Raw genomic sequence first — 18,359 nt, 5'->3', positions numbered from 1 at the left:
AAGGGATGTGACGATGGAAGCAGGGGTTGGAGTGGTGCAACCACAAGCCAAGGACTGCAGGTGCCGGGAGAAGCTGGAAGAGGCGGGCAACGGAGTCTCTCCTGAAGCCTCTAGAAGGAACTGGCGCTGGATTTTAGCCCCAACACTCATTCTGGATTTCTGACCTCAAGAGATGTAAGGAACGAATGCGTATTGATTTCAGTCACTAAGCGGATGGGAACCTGTTACAGCAGAAGCAAGAAAACAAATCCAACGGCTTTGCTTCCAACCTCAAACCTCAAGTCCATTTTGCCTTAAAGTTTCGGTTCTCGACCTAAAATCCTCCAGCTTCAGGGTCTGGGAGGACTGGTGCCCCAGCTGACGTGGGCCCAGAGACAAGGACGCCTCCTGCCCGTCTGTCAGGGCCTCGGTGGCTGCTTTCCCAGCTGTGACGAGGTGTTTTATGCTGAACGTTAATGATATTTCACATGGGAGATTTAACATGGAACATTAAGAACCATTGACATCACTCATATCAATTGAAGGTATAATAATTGAACCCCATAAAGCGTACTGAGAAGCTGCTGGAGCTGGAAGGAGAGGCGTGAAGACAGATCAGCTGGGCCCCTGCCAACGGGGCTCATTAGAGAGGCTCGAGGCCTCCTTGGGTGACAGAGACCTCAGCAGGCAGAGCTGGGCCTGGACGGCTCTTGTCTCAGCAGGGCCTGGGCGGGCCCAGAAGTTTCTGGGCATCTGGAGGAATTCTTGGTCACATGTTTGGCTAAGGCATAGAGCAAAGGGCCAAGATTAGAAGTTTGATCGCACGTGGCCCAGGGTATCTTGTTATGTCTTAGTGCTGTGCTCTGAACCCTGAGCCTGGTCACACGCTGACGCAGACTTTGGTCATTCACCTACCCTGACCCTGGCCATCGGACGCCTGGGTGTGAAGGTCAGTGGCGGGAAACGCCATGGCACGTGCTTGGAACATGCAGCCCTTGTGAAGTGAGAGGTCCCGGGCTCCCCGGGGCCCAGGTGTTGGGTGAACTGCTGACGCACCAGCCACCCTGCCTGAAAGGAGTCCCTCTGGGCTCATAAATCTGCCCCACCCTCAAGCCGACACCCAGCCAGGCTGCCTGCCCAGTCCAATATATTTCATTTACAGGCTGGTTGTTATCTGATTCACAGCCGATCTGTCACCCGAGGGATCGATGCATTCCTGGCATGACCCATACATAATACCTGGCGCGTAATGGAATTCAGTCTCCCTGGCGTCTCCTTGCGGACAGCCCCACTGGGGAGCCACTCGGCCCCTCCAGCTGGGGCAGAAGCGCAGAGAAGGTGCCTCTTGGTTGCAGCACGTGGCACAAGGCTGCTCTTAAGGAGGAATTCCAGGGCCCTAAGCAAGGGGTGGGCCACTTCAGTCCCCTGGGGTCCTTGCCTTCCGTTGTGATCCCTACTTGGAAGGGCCTCACCTGCAGCAGTGATGGGCCCTCGCCACGCTGGGCGGCCCAGCCCATGGCCGGCCGCTCTGACAGACAGGGCTTACAGACCTGTCTGTACCAAGTACCTCCCTAAATGAGCCAGAGTTGTCCGCTCAAAACCTTTAGAGGAAAAGTGCCCATTTTACAGATAAGGAACTTGAAGATGAGAACCTGACTGTCAGAAAACAGCAGAGGACCCCAGGGTGGGGCTAAGACCACCGGCACTGAGATGACCCTGACCATCAGCCCCAGGGGCTCAGAGGGCAAGAGCCAAGGGTGGCCGCCCAGCAAGGCGAGACTGTGACGTTCTCATGGGGGTCTGTGTGTGATGGGCTGTCTCCCTCTGGCTGGCACACGAGGGTAGGAAGGAAACCCGAACGATCGGACAAGACCCTGCCCCATGCCCGCCGCGGCCATGCCCTTGCATGGGCTCTGGCCTCCTCTAACCACGGGGTCAGCTGTTTCCCAGCCCAGTGGCTCCAAGATCCAACCGACCCCACTTGAGGCCAGAGGTGACAGGCTGCCCACTTTCCCCACCCTGGACCTTTCTGGAAGCCGACGGGCTGACCTCTCCATGCCAGGATCAGTGTGGGGCGCCCCTCGTTCATCCTCACCTCCTTGCTGACACCCCTGTCACTGAGTCTCCTTTTCACAGTCGTGGCACCTGTAATGGAAATAGCATCTAGGCTTCCGTGAGGATCTATGTCTCAAAATAGCAAAAAAGTCCCCATTATGTGAGGATTTTTCAGGCAGTGCAATGCAGGAGGGAATTATCTGGCTGCGTTTCCACACAGGAACCTAATAGATGGATCCATCTATTCCTGAGGCTGCCAAATAAATTCCCTCAGAGGCCTCGGAAGTGGTTCGTCTCCCTGTGCCAGGCCCGGCAGGGTGGGGGAGCAGGGGGGACAGCACCGGAGCCCCTGATCTTGTCTGTCACAGGCAGAGGACCAACCCCCATCCCACACTGTGTGGGAGTCAGACTGTAAAAGACCACACTGATGTCCCTCTCCACACCCCACCTACAAACCGAGGCCAGACAAGGTCTCCTGGGGCATTGGGATGGGCCAAGCCGGAGCCAGGCCACCAGTTCTTCTGGCTCTGAGAACGGCCCTCGTCACACACTCATGGACGTGATGCAGAGACACTCGCACACCAGAGGGCATTTTTTGTTTCATTGTTCAGAGATGTGGCCATGGGCGGCCTCACCTGCAGAGGTCACCACCTGGCTGTCTGGTCACCGAGGCCTGAGCCCTGGGAGGCGGGCTCCCCTTTCCCTCCCTCAGACACGAGGGGCAGGGCATTCAGGCTGAGCCAGCCCCACAGGGTGGGGTGAGGGCTGTGGAAGGCTCTCTCTGTCCCCCCAGGCTCCCAGGGAAGCAGAAGCAGGTGTTCTCCAGGTGGGTGGTGGCACAGTGAGATAGGCCCCTGCACAGCCGCCCAGCTCTGGGAACCAACCCCTGCCCCAGTACTGCTCAGCGGACGGCACTAGGCATGTTCACGGTCCTGTCTGATCCCTCGGAGTCTCAGTGTCCCGTCTGGAAAATGGGTGTGGGGACAGACTTCCAGAGAGCAGTTTCCAGACTCTCGGCCTCACGCGGAAAGGTGCTGGCTCGGGTAGTATATGGCCGTCAGCTGTGACTAGTTGGCCATCAGCTATAACCGGTTAGCCATTAGCCATTGATATAACTGCTGTGACTAAACTAGCAAGCGCGGATTGCAGTTAGCAAGTGGGTTGGTTGGTTGGTAGGGACGTGGAAGGCAGGTTACAGATCGTGTGGCTCCTACTTCCTGTGTCTCCAACCCAGCGGCCAGCGAGACTATAGTGGTACGACTCCCCTGTCTATGGCTCCATGGGTGTTCCTTTGTGGCCTCACCATGTCCTGCGTTCTTGTGTGGGGAGCGGGACCAGAGACCCCGCATGACAATGGGTCTGGTGTTGACCTCCACCTGCCCGCCCAGTTGGCCCATGGCTGGCTTGGAGCCAGCCCCCAGCACACACCCCAGAGCCAAGTCCTGCAGGTGGTGAATGTGGGGAGGGTGATTAGCAGAGCAAGCGTCTTGCAGGGCAGCTGTGGCAGAGTCCTCAGGCATGACAACATGGGGACACTGAGGGTCGGGACAGGTAGCCCAGAAGGCCACAATCCAGCATCAAGTTGAGGACTGATGGGACAGGCATAGACACCACAGCCCGTCCCCTCCCCTGAATTGTACACAGACACATAGGATATCGCAGCTGCGGGATTCACAAGACCCTCTGGCCCACTTCACAGATGAGAATGATTGCGAGGACAATTAGTCTCGGAATTACCATGGAAGAGAATGTTAAGAGAAAAATAAATTAAAAAGAAATCCATTCGAGCTGTAATTGTAATACAGTGTATCATAGTCAATTGAATCGCAAATACAAGCTGGTCCCTTGTCGATTGATTGCAGCGAGTAAACAATTTGGGTATTTAAATTGGAAACTCACCAAGGGAAGGGCGCAGAGATTTGGTTAAAGGGGAGAACTGAAAACTTCAGGCCAAAAGTTGGCTCTGGGCCTCTGGGGCTGCTGGGCTGGAAGGACATCACCTGCTCCCGCCCTGCCTGCAGCTCAGGCGTCGCTGCCTCTGGGAGCCACCCTGGACCCTAGCCAGAGCACACGCCACCTGCCCCCGTCAGCTTTGTTCCTGGTACCTCCGCCGCTGTGCCTCCCGCTCTGAGCTGTGGTTCCTCTGTTTACACATGTGAATCCCCTCAACACTGGGGGCTGCCAATGGGCAGGGGTCCTGGTTTACTTCCTGAGCCAGGCCCAGGTGAGAGAGGGGCACTTAGAACATGTAGCTGTCAAAAGAAAAAAAAATGGATGGGGGGATGGATGGGGGGATGGAGGCTGGATTAGTGGGTGGGGAATGGGTACAGGATGGATGGATAGATAGATAGAAAGATGGACGGGTGGATATGTGGCTGGAGAGATGCTTAAACAGATTAAAAAGACAGATATTTTCTGAGCTATTGAAGATAAGGGGTCACTTCTCCTCTCCAAGAACTTCTGTGCCTGAGATTCCAAAGCCTTTCTTATCTTCCAACCAAGAAACCATTTTCAAAGCCAAAAGCCGGGATTCACGGGTCGCTGTCACCTTGAAGCGCTAGCCATGTGCCCAATGGGGAGGCCTCCTGAGCCCTCACCAGGAACCACCCCATAAGGAGGGGCCTCCTGCAGGATGGGGTGTGTGCAGGAGGCCTTCTCCCACAATCAGAGCCCACGGGGGCCGTGCCTCAGAGTCACATCCTCCACTGCGTCACGACAGTGCCATCCAGGGACTGTCCACACAGGTGCCCAAGGCAGGAATGTTTCCTGGTGGTCACAGTGGATGCTGAGGTGGCCACCTGTCCACCACTGAGTCAACAGGCAGCGAGGGCGTGGAGGCCGTGGCCAGGTGATGGGCTCCTCAGGGCAAGGGGCGGAGGACGCCTCAGCCCCATTCACGTGGGACCTCCATGCCCTGAGACCCTCAGAATGAAGGCTGGGGCCATGTCATGGTGAAAGAATTCCAGCAAGTTGAATTATGCGGCCACCATCCGTGGCTGCCTCTCCACATGGGAACGCTCCCCGGGGCCAGCCGCCATGCTGAGAGAAAGCCCAGGCCCTGGGGGCGGGGGCACATGGGGGTGTCTGGCCAGCAGCCGGCAGCAACCGGCAGCATGTGACTGAGTGAGCCTTCAGGTGACCTGAGCCCAGGAGCACCTGAGCTGTTTCACGGCTCTGCCATAACTGCGGGTTTGGTGTCATTGTTCATATCCCACCAGCCCTGCTGGTTCCAGGAGGTGCCACCGTGGTTACAGCTGGTCCTGTCATCCCGTCCCACCCTGGGCCCACACCAGGTGTGCACCGGCTGGGCGGGGCCAGGACAGCCCATATGGCTCTCAGCCTTGCTGCTGCTCCAGACAATGGAGCTGAAGGTCATTGTGACACTTCGCTTCAGTGGGGAGGCTCAGAGTCCAGCCAGGTGGTGGCAGCTGCCGCTGACCTCAGCACTGTCCTAGGCGCCTGCCTCGTGGCCCCGTGCTGCCCTCGGGCCACAAGCCTGAACTCCTCACCCCGGAACAGCTGCTCCCACCAGGGCCACCTGAGAAGTGCTGACGGGCCAGCAGGGGTTGCTCGGGTCCTGTGTATCCCACCGGAGGGCTGCCCAGCCCCCCAGACTCTCCAAGGTCGCACAGCTAAGAGGGAGGCCAGGAAGAGCCCCAGCCTGTCTCCCCCTCCCCCCGGCAGCACCTCCCTACAGACAAACCTGTTCTCTCTGGGCTCAATGTCCTCATCTGTAAAATGGGAGCCCCAGCCCCAGCACGGGAACCTCAACTACGGGACCCCCACTTCATGACTTCCACCACTTGGGTTGGGGGCTGAGAAATGGACCGGTGGTCTTCTGGCCCCTCTGACCCCAAATCCAGGGCCTGCCCACTTCTGCAGAGCCCCTGGGCTCCGAGGCCTGTCCTGAGCCCAGCCAGTAGCTAGCTGCCAGCCTGTGGGCTCAGACATCAATGGGGCGCCATGTCCTTTGGCTGCCCGGCCAGCTGCCTCACACATGCAGCAGGACAGTGTAAATCCAATTTGCTCCTGGCACCTCCTCCAGACACCCCCGGGCCTGGGCAGCCTGCCCCCGCTGCTGCTGGCCACACGTCAAAGGTGTCACCTTTCTCGGCCCCTGAGCAAGCAGGAGCGCCACAGAATCTTAAAAGCCCTGCAGCAGCCTTTGGGACAAAGCAGCCTGGATCCAAACATTTTCAAACCCTCAGCTGCAGATTGGGGGAGGGGCTGGGTTGGGGGAGGGGTGGGGTGGGGGGAGGAGCCAAGGGCACCTGCCCACCCCAGCAGGAGGCAGCATCCTGCAGATCCTTCTGTAATATGCCTCACAGGTGAGCTCACTCTCTAGAGTCCATGGCCCCCACCCCGAGGTCCTGAGCTCCATGGGGGTCTGAGACGGGAGACGCTGACACTAGGGCTGTGCCCAGGGGCCTCGGGCTGCCTGCCAGGCACCCACTCCCCACAGCGAGGGGGCTGCCTGCTGCCCTCTCCTGCCCACCGGCCAGGTGGCTCCGTGGCCTCAGGCTCCAGCCCCTCCTGTTGAGGGGCATTTCCGGCACCCCTCAGTCCTACAGGAGAAGGGGAACCTAGGAGCAGCCCAAACCAGGCTCGTCCTGCACGGGACCCCTTGCTCCACGCCCCAGCGTCCCTCTGCTGGGTGCCAGGGAATAAAGAAGCTAGGATCTCAGGAGCAGCAGGGGCCTCAGAGCCAACTCCAAGCACCAGCGGTGTTTCCTGAGGGGCAGGGCTCCCACATCTGTCAATGATACAGGGCCTCCCCGGGAGGGGTGGGCCAGGCAGCAGCAGCGGGCAGAGGCAGTCGGATCCCACACCAGGCCACCCCCCTGGCGCGTTTCACACCCACGCCCCACGTCACCCAGCACACACGTTCACACAATCACGCTCACACACCCTGCCACCTCCCCAGCCTCCACCTCATGGGGCCTCTCAGCCCACAGATGGGGAGACAGGCGCAGGGCTGGCAAAGCATAGCAGTTTATTAGGGTGTGTTCAGCCAGGGGCGGCTGCACAGCTGGCGGGTCAGCGCCCAGGTGGGGGGCAGGCAGGTGCGAAGCTCTCCTGGGTCCATGCAGGCCAGGTGACAGCATCAACCTGCAAAACAATGGGCTCCATCATCTCCGGGCAGAGAAAGTGGAAGCTCAGGTGACTGGTGTGGGAGGCCGGGGTCCAGCGGGGTGGGTGAGAGGCTGGTGCTGGCGCCCGGGCCTGGCCCTTTCCAACATGCCGCCGTCCATGGGGCACCCACAGCTTTCCCAGGAAGCAGCGCTGTCAGAGTGGCCGTCCTGCTCAGCTGGGGCTGGGGGCCGGGCAGTGAGCCAGCAGCCTGTCCTTGCTGCCCTTTCCACAGCCAACTTTGGATCTGTCCCAGGATGTAGGCCCGGACGACCAGTGTCCATTTCACAGATGAGGAAACAGAGGCCCTACAAAGGGAGTGGCCGCCCATGGCCACAGGTGCCAGCGTGGACACTCCTGGCCCTGGCCCAGCTCCTCCCTGGCCTTGCTGCCACCCTGAAACCCCTGCCTCGCCACCCCACTCTCTCCTGCTGCTGGTGGGGGCACCGCCCTGCTCACCTCACCTGGGAGCTGCCCTTGGGTCCTCCGCATCCCTCCCTGCCCCGCCCCCGTCTTTCACTGCCAGGGACTCCAAGGCAGCTTGCGGCTCAGGGCTGCCCACCCCACCTGCTCTGCAGGTGGCCCTGTGTCATGCGACAGTGGATAGGCAGGGCTCTGTTGTTTTCTCTGTACTTTCCCCTGGTGTGCACATCTGTTTACAGTGAGCATGCATGAGTTTTGCACAAACAACAAATGTGCTTACAAAAGAAAAAACTGAAGGCCCCTAAAAGATTCAGTGAGGACGTGATGCCTGCTGCCTGGCTGCGGGCAAAGGTGGCTGGAGATGGGGCTGTTGCGTCCCTGGGGCCATGAGGCCAGATGGGCCTTCTCACAGGAGCAGAGATAGGAGAGCAGGACCCCAAAGGACTCATGACAATGCTCAGATCCTGGGAATTGGGCCGCCCCTGCCGATTACACCAGGGCTGCAGCAAGGCGGGGAGGGGGGCCCGGAGGCTCTCAGGGTACCCAGAGCAGTGGTGCCAGGAGGCCACCCCCCAGGTGCACTGTGCGAGACGCAGGGTGGGCTTCTGCTCGGCCAAGCTGGACATAGGCTCCTCCCTGCCCCCCACCCCCCACCCTGCTGCTGCCAGCCCGGGTTCAAGTACATGTCCAGCCCTGGGGTTAAGTGTGTCCTTTCCAGGATTCTCTGAAATGCCAGCCCCACCGGTCTCTGCAGGACCCCTCGGGGCTGGAGGAGGGGAGGTGAGGGTCTGGAAGCCTCAGACTGGGGACAGCCTGACCGATGACACAGATGCTCGGGGAGGAAGACGACATAGACACTCGCTTGGGGGGAAGACGGGACACCTGGCGGCTGGGTGGGACTATGGCCTGTCGGCCCCCTCCCAGTGCCCCTTGCCCAAGCTGCCCTGCCCTGGGCGTGGATCAGGGAGGGCTGCGGGGCCTCCGGGCTCAGACGGACTGAGTCAAAGCAGACATGCTCTCCCCTCCTGAGCCTCAGGTCACCCTGGACCCCCTTCCCCTCGCCCCAATCCATGAGCGCAGACAGAGTCCGTCCGGCACTGCCCATGTGGCACAGGCTCTGCCCTGACTGTGGCCATTCACCTACAGCAGAGCTGCACTCTGCATATCCTGTTCCCCTCTGCTGCCCGCGTCCCGGGGCCAGCTGGAGAACACAGGGGGAGCCCTCGGTTACTGCAGTGGAGGCCTTGACGGGGCCCTGGGCTGCCATGCGGGCAGGGGCCTGTGGTGATCCCTCCATGGTGGCCACTGCCAGGTCCCTGCAGAAGCCCCAAGAAAGCAGGACCTTCACCTGGCACACCTGGGCACCACCTGGCAGGGGAGGTCGCCCTGGTACAGTGACTGGCTCCTTGGCCTCCCCACAAGCCCCTCTGCCGTGCCAGGGCTGCAGGGCCATGACCAGCGTGATGACCCCAAGGGGAGTGCAGCCCCTTCCAGCTGGATGAAGCCAGCAGGGGGACGGGCAACGAACACTCATGAAGAAGCTGCCCAGTGAATGGCTCTGGGCAGTCAGTGCGGTAACGGATTAAACTAGGAGCTGCCCGCCCAGCCCAGGGAGCGTCCATGAGTGGCAGCGAGCCCAGCTCACACTCAGCGTCCACCTGCAGCACTGCCTTTGGATGGGCCGGGCTGCACAGTGATGGCCGAGGGGCCCTCTTGGGGCCCAGGTGCCACTCAGAGCCTGGGTCCTGAGGGGGACGTCGCCAGCCGTCACGTCGTTGTCAATGCCCCTCAGTGTGTTCTTTTCTCATCTATTTACCGCTCTGCCAAATGGCGCTGGCCGCCCTCCCTTGATAATGAGGAAAGTCAGCTGCCAGGGACGGCCAAGCCCAGACCTTGGAGACACCCTCCTCCTGTTGACGGGCCTGACGCCAGCCTCATGGGCCACTGGCCGTTGTCCTCCTGGACCGAGGCTGCCTGTGGGTCAGTCCTGCCCTGGGAGGGAGGGTCCTGGGGGCCGGGCAGGGCAGCACCCAGTGCACACACATTCTGTTGGTGTCACTAGTGACACTGAACAGCTTATTAGAAATTAATATTTAATTCTCTTCTATGGATTTAGCTTAATTATTCAATTTATTATTGCAATTACTGAGAAGCGCCCAGAAGCAAAACTGCTTGCTTTGAGCAGGAGACATCGGGGGCCTTTGCTGAGTGCACCCCAATTCTCAGATGCTTGATTGGCAGACTTTGCCCCAGGGGTTCCTCCAGGTCTCACTGAAGTCTCTCTTTCTGCAGCAAAACCCTCTTTTCTCTGCCAGGCCTGGCTGAGGACGCCCTGTGCCGTGTCCTCCCTTGGGGGGTGGAGGGGCAAGTCCCTGCATCTAAAGGGGTCCCCAAAGGCAGGGCCCCACCCCCTCTGCATTGTCTGGAGCCCACGCCTGGAGAAGGAGGCAGAGGACAGTGGTCCCCGTGTGGGCTGTGACCCGCCCCCCCGCCCCCCCCCGCATTACAGGTCAGTGCCAAAGTCCATGGAGTTCAGGGACTCCTCCCATCACCCAGGCGGAAACGGCGGGGGGCGGGGGGGGACTTAAGCCCAGGGCCGCCCACCACACAGATGAGGTCTTTCCCTACACTTGTCACTTGGACAGCGTATCCTCACGCTCTGCTCCTGGGGATTCGCAACCCCCAGTTCATCCCCAAAGCTCCTTCCCTCATCCACGTGCTGTCTATTTCCTGGGGGCAGCAAAGGTTCTGGGGCAGGTAGGCCAGCCCTCCTCCGCCTGGTAAGTAAGGGCTGCACGACTGGGAGGGCTGGCCCTGAGCCCGGCCCCAACATCAAGGTGGGCTTGGGGGGCCAGCTTGGCTCTGCCCTTCTGCTCGCCCTGGGGGAGCCTTAGCTGCCATCCATCAGGTGCAGCTGCCCACCCTGGGCTTCCCCGTCCCAGTCCCTGGGGGCCGGTGCCCTGGTACAGTGACTGGCTCCCTGGCCGCCCCACAAGCCCCTCTGCCGTGCCAGGGCTGCAGGGCCATGACCAGCGTGATGACCCCAAGGGGAGTGCAGCCCCTTCCAGCTGGATGAAGCCAGCAGGGGGACGGGCAACGAACACTCATGAAGAAGCTGCCCAGTGAATGGCTCTGGGCAGTCAGTGCGGTAACGGATTAAACTAGGAGCTGCCCGCCCAGCCCAGGGAGCGTCCAGGAGTGGCAGCGAGCCCAGCTCACACTCAGCGTCCACCTGCAGCACTGCTTTTGGATGGGCCGGGCTGCACAGTGATGGCCGAGGGGCCCTCTTGGGGCCCAGGTGCCACTCAGAGCCTGGGTCCTGAGGGGGACGTCGCCAGCCGTCACGTCGTTGTCAATGCCCCTCAGTGTGTTCTTTTCTCATCTATTTACCGCTCTGCCAAATGGCGCTGGCCGCCCTCCCTTGATAATGAGGAAAGTCAGCTGCCAGGGACGGCCAAGCCCAGACCTTGGAGACACCCTCCTCCTGTTGACGGGCCTGACGCCAGCCTCATGGGCCACTGGCCGTTGTCCTCCTGGACCGAGGCTGCCTGTGGGTCAGTCCTGCCCTGGGAGGGAGGGTCCTGGGGGCCGGGCAGGGCAGCACCCAGTGCACACACATTCTGTTGGTGTCACTAGTGACACTGAACAGCTTATTAGAAATTAATATTTAATTCTCTTCTATGGATTTAGCTTAATTATTCAATTTATTATTGCAATTACTGAGAAGCGCCCAGAAGCAAAACTGCTTGCTTTGAGCAGGAGACATCGGGGGCCTTTGCTGAGTGCACCCCAATTCTCAGATGCTTGATTGGCAGACTTTGCCCCGGGGGTTCCTCCAGGTCTCACTGAAGTCTCTCTTTCTGCAGCAAAACCCTCTTTTCTCTGCCAGGCCTGGCTGAGGACGCCCTGTGCCGTGTCCTCCCTTGGGGGGTGGAGGGGCAAGTCCCTGCATCTAAAGGGGTCCCCAAAGGCAGGGCCCCACCCCCTCTTCATTGTCTGGAGCCCACGCCTGGAGAAGGAGGCAGAGGACAGTGGTCCCTGTGTGGGCTGTGACCCGGCCCCCCCCGCCCCCCGCATTACAGGTCAGTGCCAAAGTCCATGGAGTTCAGGGACTCCTCCCATCACCCAGGCGGAAACGGCGGGGGCGGGGGGGGACTTAAGCCCAGGGCCGCCCACCACACAGATGAGGTCTTTCCCTACACTTGTCACTCGGACAGCGTATCCTCACGCCCTGCTCCTGGGGATTCGCAACCCCCGGTTCATCCCCAAAGCTCCTTCCCTCATCCACGTGCTGTCTATTTCCTGGGGGCAGCAAAGGTTCTGGGGCAGGTAGGCCAGCCCTCCTCCGCCTGGTAAGTAAGGGCTGCACGACTGGGAGGGCTGGCCCTGAGCCCGGCCCCAACATCAAGGTGGGCTTGGGGGGCCAGCTTGGCTCTGCCCTTCTGCTCGCCCTGGGGGAGCCTTAGCTGCCATCCATCAGGTGCAGCTGCCCACCCTGGGCTTCCCCCGTCCCAGTCCCTGGGGGCCGGTGCCCTGATACAGCCCACAGGCTGCTGTGTGTTTGCAGCGGCTGTCACAATGCAAGGACAGTGACGGGCGCTGGCCCAGAGCCAGGAGTCACAGGCACCAAATCTGAAGCTAATGCCGGCTGAGGAACAGAGGGAGATGGGGTGTCAAGGGCCAGGGCCGCCCCAGGACACAGAGGTACCAGGGCCACCCCTCTAGGAGCAGGAACAGAATGGGCCGTCAGGCTTCACGTGTCCCCCCACCGATGGGACAGAGGCCTGGAAGCCTCGGTCTGGACGTCACGTGGGCCCGGGTATTAGGGGTCAGCAGGGAAATGCAACCCCCTGCTTCTGGGGGTGCATGATGGGGACGGGAGATGAGGCAGGGTCAGCAGCACAGAGAAGGCTGAGGCCGGGGCGGGCAGGAGCAAACACTTATCGTGCATCAACTGTGTACGAGGTCACCATGGCCTCCTAAACACCCGTCCACACCTCAGGTCCCGGGCCCACCGAGGAGGACGCAGGGCTCCAGGCAGGACCTGCCCAACACCACGTGCTTAGAAAGCCGTGAGCGGGGATCTGGCCCCGGTCATCAGACTCGGAGCTGCCTCACCAGGTCCAGCCCTGCCTGCCGGTGCAGCCCCCGGGCAGCTGTGGGCACCAACTGTGGTCCCACAGCCCTCCGCCCTGCCGAGCTGTTCCCAGGCTGGGACCAGTGAGATTCAGCACCCCCTCACCCATGCCAGCACCCCCTCAGCCGTGCCAGCACCCCCTCACCCATGCCGGCGCCCCCTCACCCATGCCGGCGCCCCCTCACCCAAGCCGGCACCCCCTCACCCATGCCAGTGCCCCCTCACCCATGCCGGCACCCCCTCACCCATGCCGGCACCCCCTCACCCAAGCCGGCACCCCCTCACCCATGCCAGCGCCCCCTCACCCATGCCAGCACCCCCTCACCCATGCCAGCACCCCCTCACCCATGCCAGCGCCCCCTCACCCATGCCAGCACCCCCTCACCCATGCCAGCGGGCAAACTCCACCACGCCCACTGGCTCCTCCCACGCTTCTCACACACATGCTATCTTTTGTGCTGGCCGCCAGCATTTTCCTGCTTTTATTTTTCCACCTTTTTCCTGGCAGAGCACCATTCCCACTGGCCAGCCTGACCCGCCTCCTGTGATCATCTGCTCAGCCATGGGGGGAGTGCATGCAGGCCTGTTAGGACACACTGCTCCTGACGAGCGCCACCAGGAAGTCTCCAGGTCTCAGCCCACCGCCCAGCCTGCTCTGCTCACTGACTGTCCAGGGGAATGGCCAGTCACGACTTGCTGGAAGTCAGTGCTGACATAAAAGCAGTTTCAGGTTGGCCTGGCCCCTGGGCAGTGAGTTCCAGGAAAGGAGGGCCCCCACCTGCCATGTTCACCCAGGCCTGACGCAGAGGAGGATGGTGATGGATGGATAAGTAGATAGATGGATGGATAATGGATGATGGATAATGGATGGATGCTAGATGAATGGATGGATGGATGGTGGATGGATGGATGGATGGATGGATGGTGGATGGATGGATGGATGGATGGTGGATGGATGGATGGATGGATGGATGGATGGATGGATGGGTAGATGGAGAGATGGGTGGATGGATGGATGGATGGATGATGGATGGATGGATGGATGGGTAGATGGAGAGATGGGTGGATGGATGGATGGATGGATGGATAATAAATCAAGGATGGGTGGAAAAACTGGTGAGTGGATGGTGGAGGGGTGGGTGGCACGGGGGCAGGCTGGACACTTACCACATGGGGCATCACTTTCGGACAGAGGTGGCGATGATAAGGATGATGACCAGCAAGACAGTGACTCCAGCCGACAGAAAGTAGCACTTGATCTTGCGACTCTGGAGCCAGAGAGAGAGGCTGTTGTGTCTCAGCCCCCCAGCCTCCCACCCCGGGGGGCATTTGGCTCTGCCAGCTGCGGGCTGTGGCATGCAGGGGTCAGGCCACAGGAAAGGGGGCTGTGAGCCCAGGAGCAGTTCAGGACCCGGGACAGCACCCGCAGTCCTCGTGCTGGGGCTGTGGTCAGGTGTGTGTCCTTGGTGCACACCCACCACCACTGTTCCCATCAGCAGGACAGCCGCCCTTCCCCCAGCATGGCTAGCAGCCGAACACCAGGCTGGGTGGATTCGCACACACTACCCTGGTTCCCGGCCCTGAGAGGTGGGTCCTGTCTGCAGATGAAGGCTCAGAGGTGAAGTGACCTGCCCAGAGCCAGCTCGTGAGCTATAGAGCCAGGATTCAAAACCATCAGCAAAGCTTGCTCTCAACCACTCCACACGCCTCTCGGAAGGGCCGACGCCACAGGGTGGGAATGCCTTGAGGTGTCCTCAGAGCTCCTCACACAGCCAGTCCCCTAAACAAGACTGATGCAAACTGAGCCCAGACGAGCCTTCTACATGCATCTGTATGCCCAAGGGAGGAGACAGGCTAACAGCAAGAAACAGCAGCTGGGGTCGGGCAGGTCTGGCTTCAAACCCTGTCCTACATTACAGCCCGACCGTGTGACCTGGACATGTCACTGGCTGCCACGCTCCAGGTGGCCGCACTAGAATCTCAGTCCTGGCTCTCCCATCGTATGGCCCACACAGAGCCCAGGACCTTGCACTGGCCTTGCTCGCACCATCTACCAGGGTTGTGCCCACGCCTGCCCAGCCTTCCTGGGACCCTGACGTAGACATCACACTGGCTGGTGGCAAGAGTGCCTGCCGGGGTGTGATCTATCCCCACCCTGGTGCTGAACAGAAGAGGAGAAGCTGGCAGCCAGACTGGGGTGGAGAGTGAGCCCAAGAGAAGCAGGACAGGTGACGTGGACAGGAAGGGGGCCAGTAAGTGACTTCTCAGGACCCTTCACGTCGATACTCAGCCTCCCCCTGCCAGCCCCTTGCAGCCCCCACTCTGCCACACCAGAGAACCCGCACTGGGCCTTTCCAGCCACTTCAAGGAGAAGAGGCGGGCAGGCATGACAGGCAGGGCCCCGGGCGGCCAGATGCTGGGTTGGGACAGATGGTGGAGGTGGAAACAGGCCTTTGATGAGAGGCTTGCAGCCCCAGCCCTGCCAGCCCCCCTCCTGGCACAAGGCAGAGCCCCCCTGCCAGCCACCTCTGCTCTAGCCCCCAGCACCTGCAGCGTCCCCCACAGGGAAGGAGCTCCTGCTGGGGGCCGCAGAGTCAGAGCTGCAGACGCTCCCAGTTCAGCCCCCAGCAGCAGGAGACAGGGCATGGGGAGGGGCCCAGGGCACTCAGGTGGGGCTGCGGGGGCTGAGGCCACATCTCGCTCCCCGTGAGATGGGAGCCCCCTTCCTGAGCCCTGGGAGCAGGCAGCCATCCCTGGACACAGCCCGATTGATGGGCTGACCTTTCCACCTCCCCGATGAAAATGTACTGACCGCACTGGTGACCTTCTGGGAAAAGCATGGAGAAGACTTCCTTAAAGAGGCATGATCAGTTTTCCTGTTAAATGTCACTGCGTCTGATGAGGGAGGGGCCTGCAGAGGACACGTGAGGTGCTCGGAGCTGGCAGAGCCTGTGCTCAGGGAACGGGGCCATTTCTAAAGGCAGAAGGATGCAGGACGGGGTGGGCTACTGGAAGGAAGGAGGGAAGGGTGCTCTGGGTCTCAGACAGCCCCCATCCACATGGAGCCCTCACACCCTGCCCCAGGGGTCAGAGGGACAGAGTGCCATGGGGGACGCCACGGTACTAACCTGGGAGATCGGTGTTAGGGTTGAATTGTGCCCCCAAGTTCATACATTGGAGTCCTAACCCCCAGGACCTCAGAACCGGCCGTGTTTGAAGAGGGGCCTTCACAGAGGTGATCCAGTGAAAGGGCGGTCGTGTGGATGGGCCCTGAGCCAATCTGCCTGGCGCCCTTAGGAGCAGGGGAAGTTTGGGCACAGGTCCACAGGGCGGACGCCGTAGGAACGTGGGGACGTCTCCAGGCCAAGGACAGGGGCCTGGAGCAGATTCTCCCGCACGGCCTCTAAAGGAGCCCACCGTCCTGTCCAGCCTCCAGAGCCTGAGACCTTCAGTGTCCGAGGTTGAGCCGCCCCGTCTGTGGTGTCTGTCACGGCAGCCCGAGCTGACAGACCTGCCTATGTCCATCTCCTCTGCCGACCCTGGGGAGTGGTGATGCCTCTGGAAGAGGTGAACTCTGGCACTGGACGTGTCCAGGCAGCAGTGGGTCACTCTCTGGAAGCAAAGCTGGGTGGACAGCGGAGCCCTCTACCTGGGTCCCGTTCCCACAAGGCTGTCACGAAGGTCCCTGGGGACTGCACTTCCAGCAGAGGCTCCAAGACACAGAGCTGCCCTGCGCTGATGGCTGCTGGTCTTGGTCCTCCTAGGGATGGCGCTGGGCCCTAGTACTGACCATGACCCCCAGCACAGCCCTGCAAGGGGCTCAAACAGGCCCATTTCAGAGATGCAAATACTGAGGCTTAGAAAGTACAGCACACCCACAGCCCCTCAGTAGTCGTTTTGGGAACAAAGCTGCCCAGAGACCAGATGGGAGGGAGAGAGTTCGACGGGACAGGGCAGGGTGGAGCCCAGTAGGGGTAGCTCAGCCCTGGCTCTACACCCAGGAGGGAGTTCTCCCACCTGCCCTCTGGCTCCCCATGCCCTGGGTGCCCCTGGCTGTGACTAATTACTCAGAAATGACAGCCCCTCATTGAAGGAGGTTGGTGGGGGCTGCCAGTGGGGAGCCAATTAACCTGAATTACGCTCTTGATTGGGGCCCAATTAGTGTCAGCTTTTCGGGGTCAGAAGCATCCCGGTGCAGTCACTGTTGAATTAATTCATAGGCTGGGGAAGAGCTCCACCTTCTGAGCCCCTGAACTTTCTTCCTGGGCTTGCTCAGCCCGTCCCAGCCCTGCCAGGCCTCAGCCTTCCGTGCACTTCACTTGGAAAACTCCCGCTCGCTCCACAAAACCCAGTTCCAGGACGCCTTCCCAGATGCTGCCCCTGCATGCGGGTCCGCCAGCCCCCTGCTTCCCTCTGCACAGAACTTCCCAACCATGGGGTCCAGGGAAAGTGGCTGTGGACACCGTCCTCAGGCCTCCAGGGGCTCCGTGTCCAGGGAAGGAGGATGGACGCTGGGCCCTCCTCCTGGCCCCCCATCCCCTAACATGAGGGAGCAGCAAGCAAAACGGTGGCAGGAGGGCTGAGCAGAGCAGAGGGAGTGACCCCCAGGCGGGCAGAGGGCCACCACCTTTGAAAAGCAAGGGCCTCACTCCACACAGACCCAGACAGGGCCTACAGGCAGGGGCATGGGGAGGGAGTCATGTAAAGTGTGAGGCCGCAGGCACTAGCCCTCCCCTGCCCCCGGGACCTGGCTTTCCTCCAAGGAATTCAGAGGGCCTGGGGTGGGGTAGGGTCAGCATCTCAGCAGTGAGAGGGGCAGGCCCTGGTGGAGCCCAGAGTTTTCTCCAAAGACAAGAACACACCTTCCAACCAGCGTTTTTATGCCCCAGCTTAAAATATAAGCTGCGGCCTGGGGCCCTGTCGTGCAGGGACTCAGCTCCCCGCATAAGAACACAGGACATGGCGAGGCCAAAAGGAACACCCATGGAGCCATGGATGGCGGGGTGCACGCCACTATAGTCTCGCTGGCGCGGGCCGGAGACACAGGAAGCAGGCCCCACAGACGCGCAATCGCCCGTGTGCTTTTCTGCCTGCCAACCAACCCCCAACGAAGCCGTGGCAGTTATATCAGTGGCCGATGGCTAATCGGTAGCAGCTGATGGCCATCTACCACCTGAGCCAGCACCTTCCCCGGTGAGGCTGAGAGCCTGTAAAGTGCTCTCTGGGACTCTGTCTCCACAGGCCTCCCAGCCAGGTGGGGAGTATCGTCATCACAAAGGACAGAAACTAACAAACGAAAAAAAGGAAAGGAGGGCTGGAGTCCTACCTCCCGCAGCAGCAGGGGCTCCTGGAGCGGGATGGAGAAGAGGGAGCAGAGAGAAGGGAGGGAGGGTGGCGTGAGAGGGGGCGAGGGGCATTGGGCATCAGGTATGGGTGGGAGCAAGGCTCCCCCCACCATCAGCAGGGGCCCTGGCCGGCACCCAGCCTTGGGTGCTGGTCCCCGAGGTCCCCAAGGTCCCCGAGAGGATGCAGCCCAGAGAAAGGCACTGACTCCCCCAGGGGCTCCCAGGGAGGGGCCCTGGGCAGGCAGGTGGGCGCTGGACTCGCTGTCCCCGGGGCCACGGCCTCCTTGTCT

General features: G+C 60.9%; 1 protein-coding gene across 4 annotated transcripts in view; it reads right to left on the bottom strand.

Moving 5' to 3' along the window:
- Positions 1–7,010: 7,010 nt before the first annotated feature.
- Positions 7,011–18,359, bottom strand: part of TSNARE1 (t-SNARE domain containing 1) — a 99,606-nt gene continuing 88,257 nt past the window's right edge. For 2 of the 4 annotated variants that reach the window (XM_074316997.1, XM_074317002.1), the window contains 2 exons: positions 13,892–13,992; positions 7,011–7,143 (listed from right to left, as the gene is read on the bottom strand). In XM_074316997.1, coding sequence (XP_074173098.1) covers positions 13,903–13,992 — 90 coding nt within the window. In that variant the 3' untranslated portion in view covers positions 7,011–7,143; positions 13,892–13,902. The remainder of the gene's footprint in view (positions 7,144–13,891; positions 13,993–18,359) is intronic. The other 2 variants (XM_074316998.1, XM_074317003.1) reach the window with 1 other exon arrangement.

This window comes from Rhinolophus sinicus, linkage group LG12 (assembly GCF_036562045.2).
Source record: "Rhinolophus sinicus isolate RSC01 linkage group LG12, ASM3656204v1, whole genome shotgun sequence".
Classification (NCBI taxonomy): Eukaryota; Metazoa; Chordata; class Mammalia; order Chiroptera; family Rhinolophidae; genus Rhinolophus; species Rhinolophus sinicus.
Note: the sequence above shows the minus strand (reverse complement) of the source record. Positions and strands in the feature narration are given on the sequence as shown.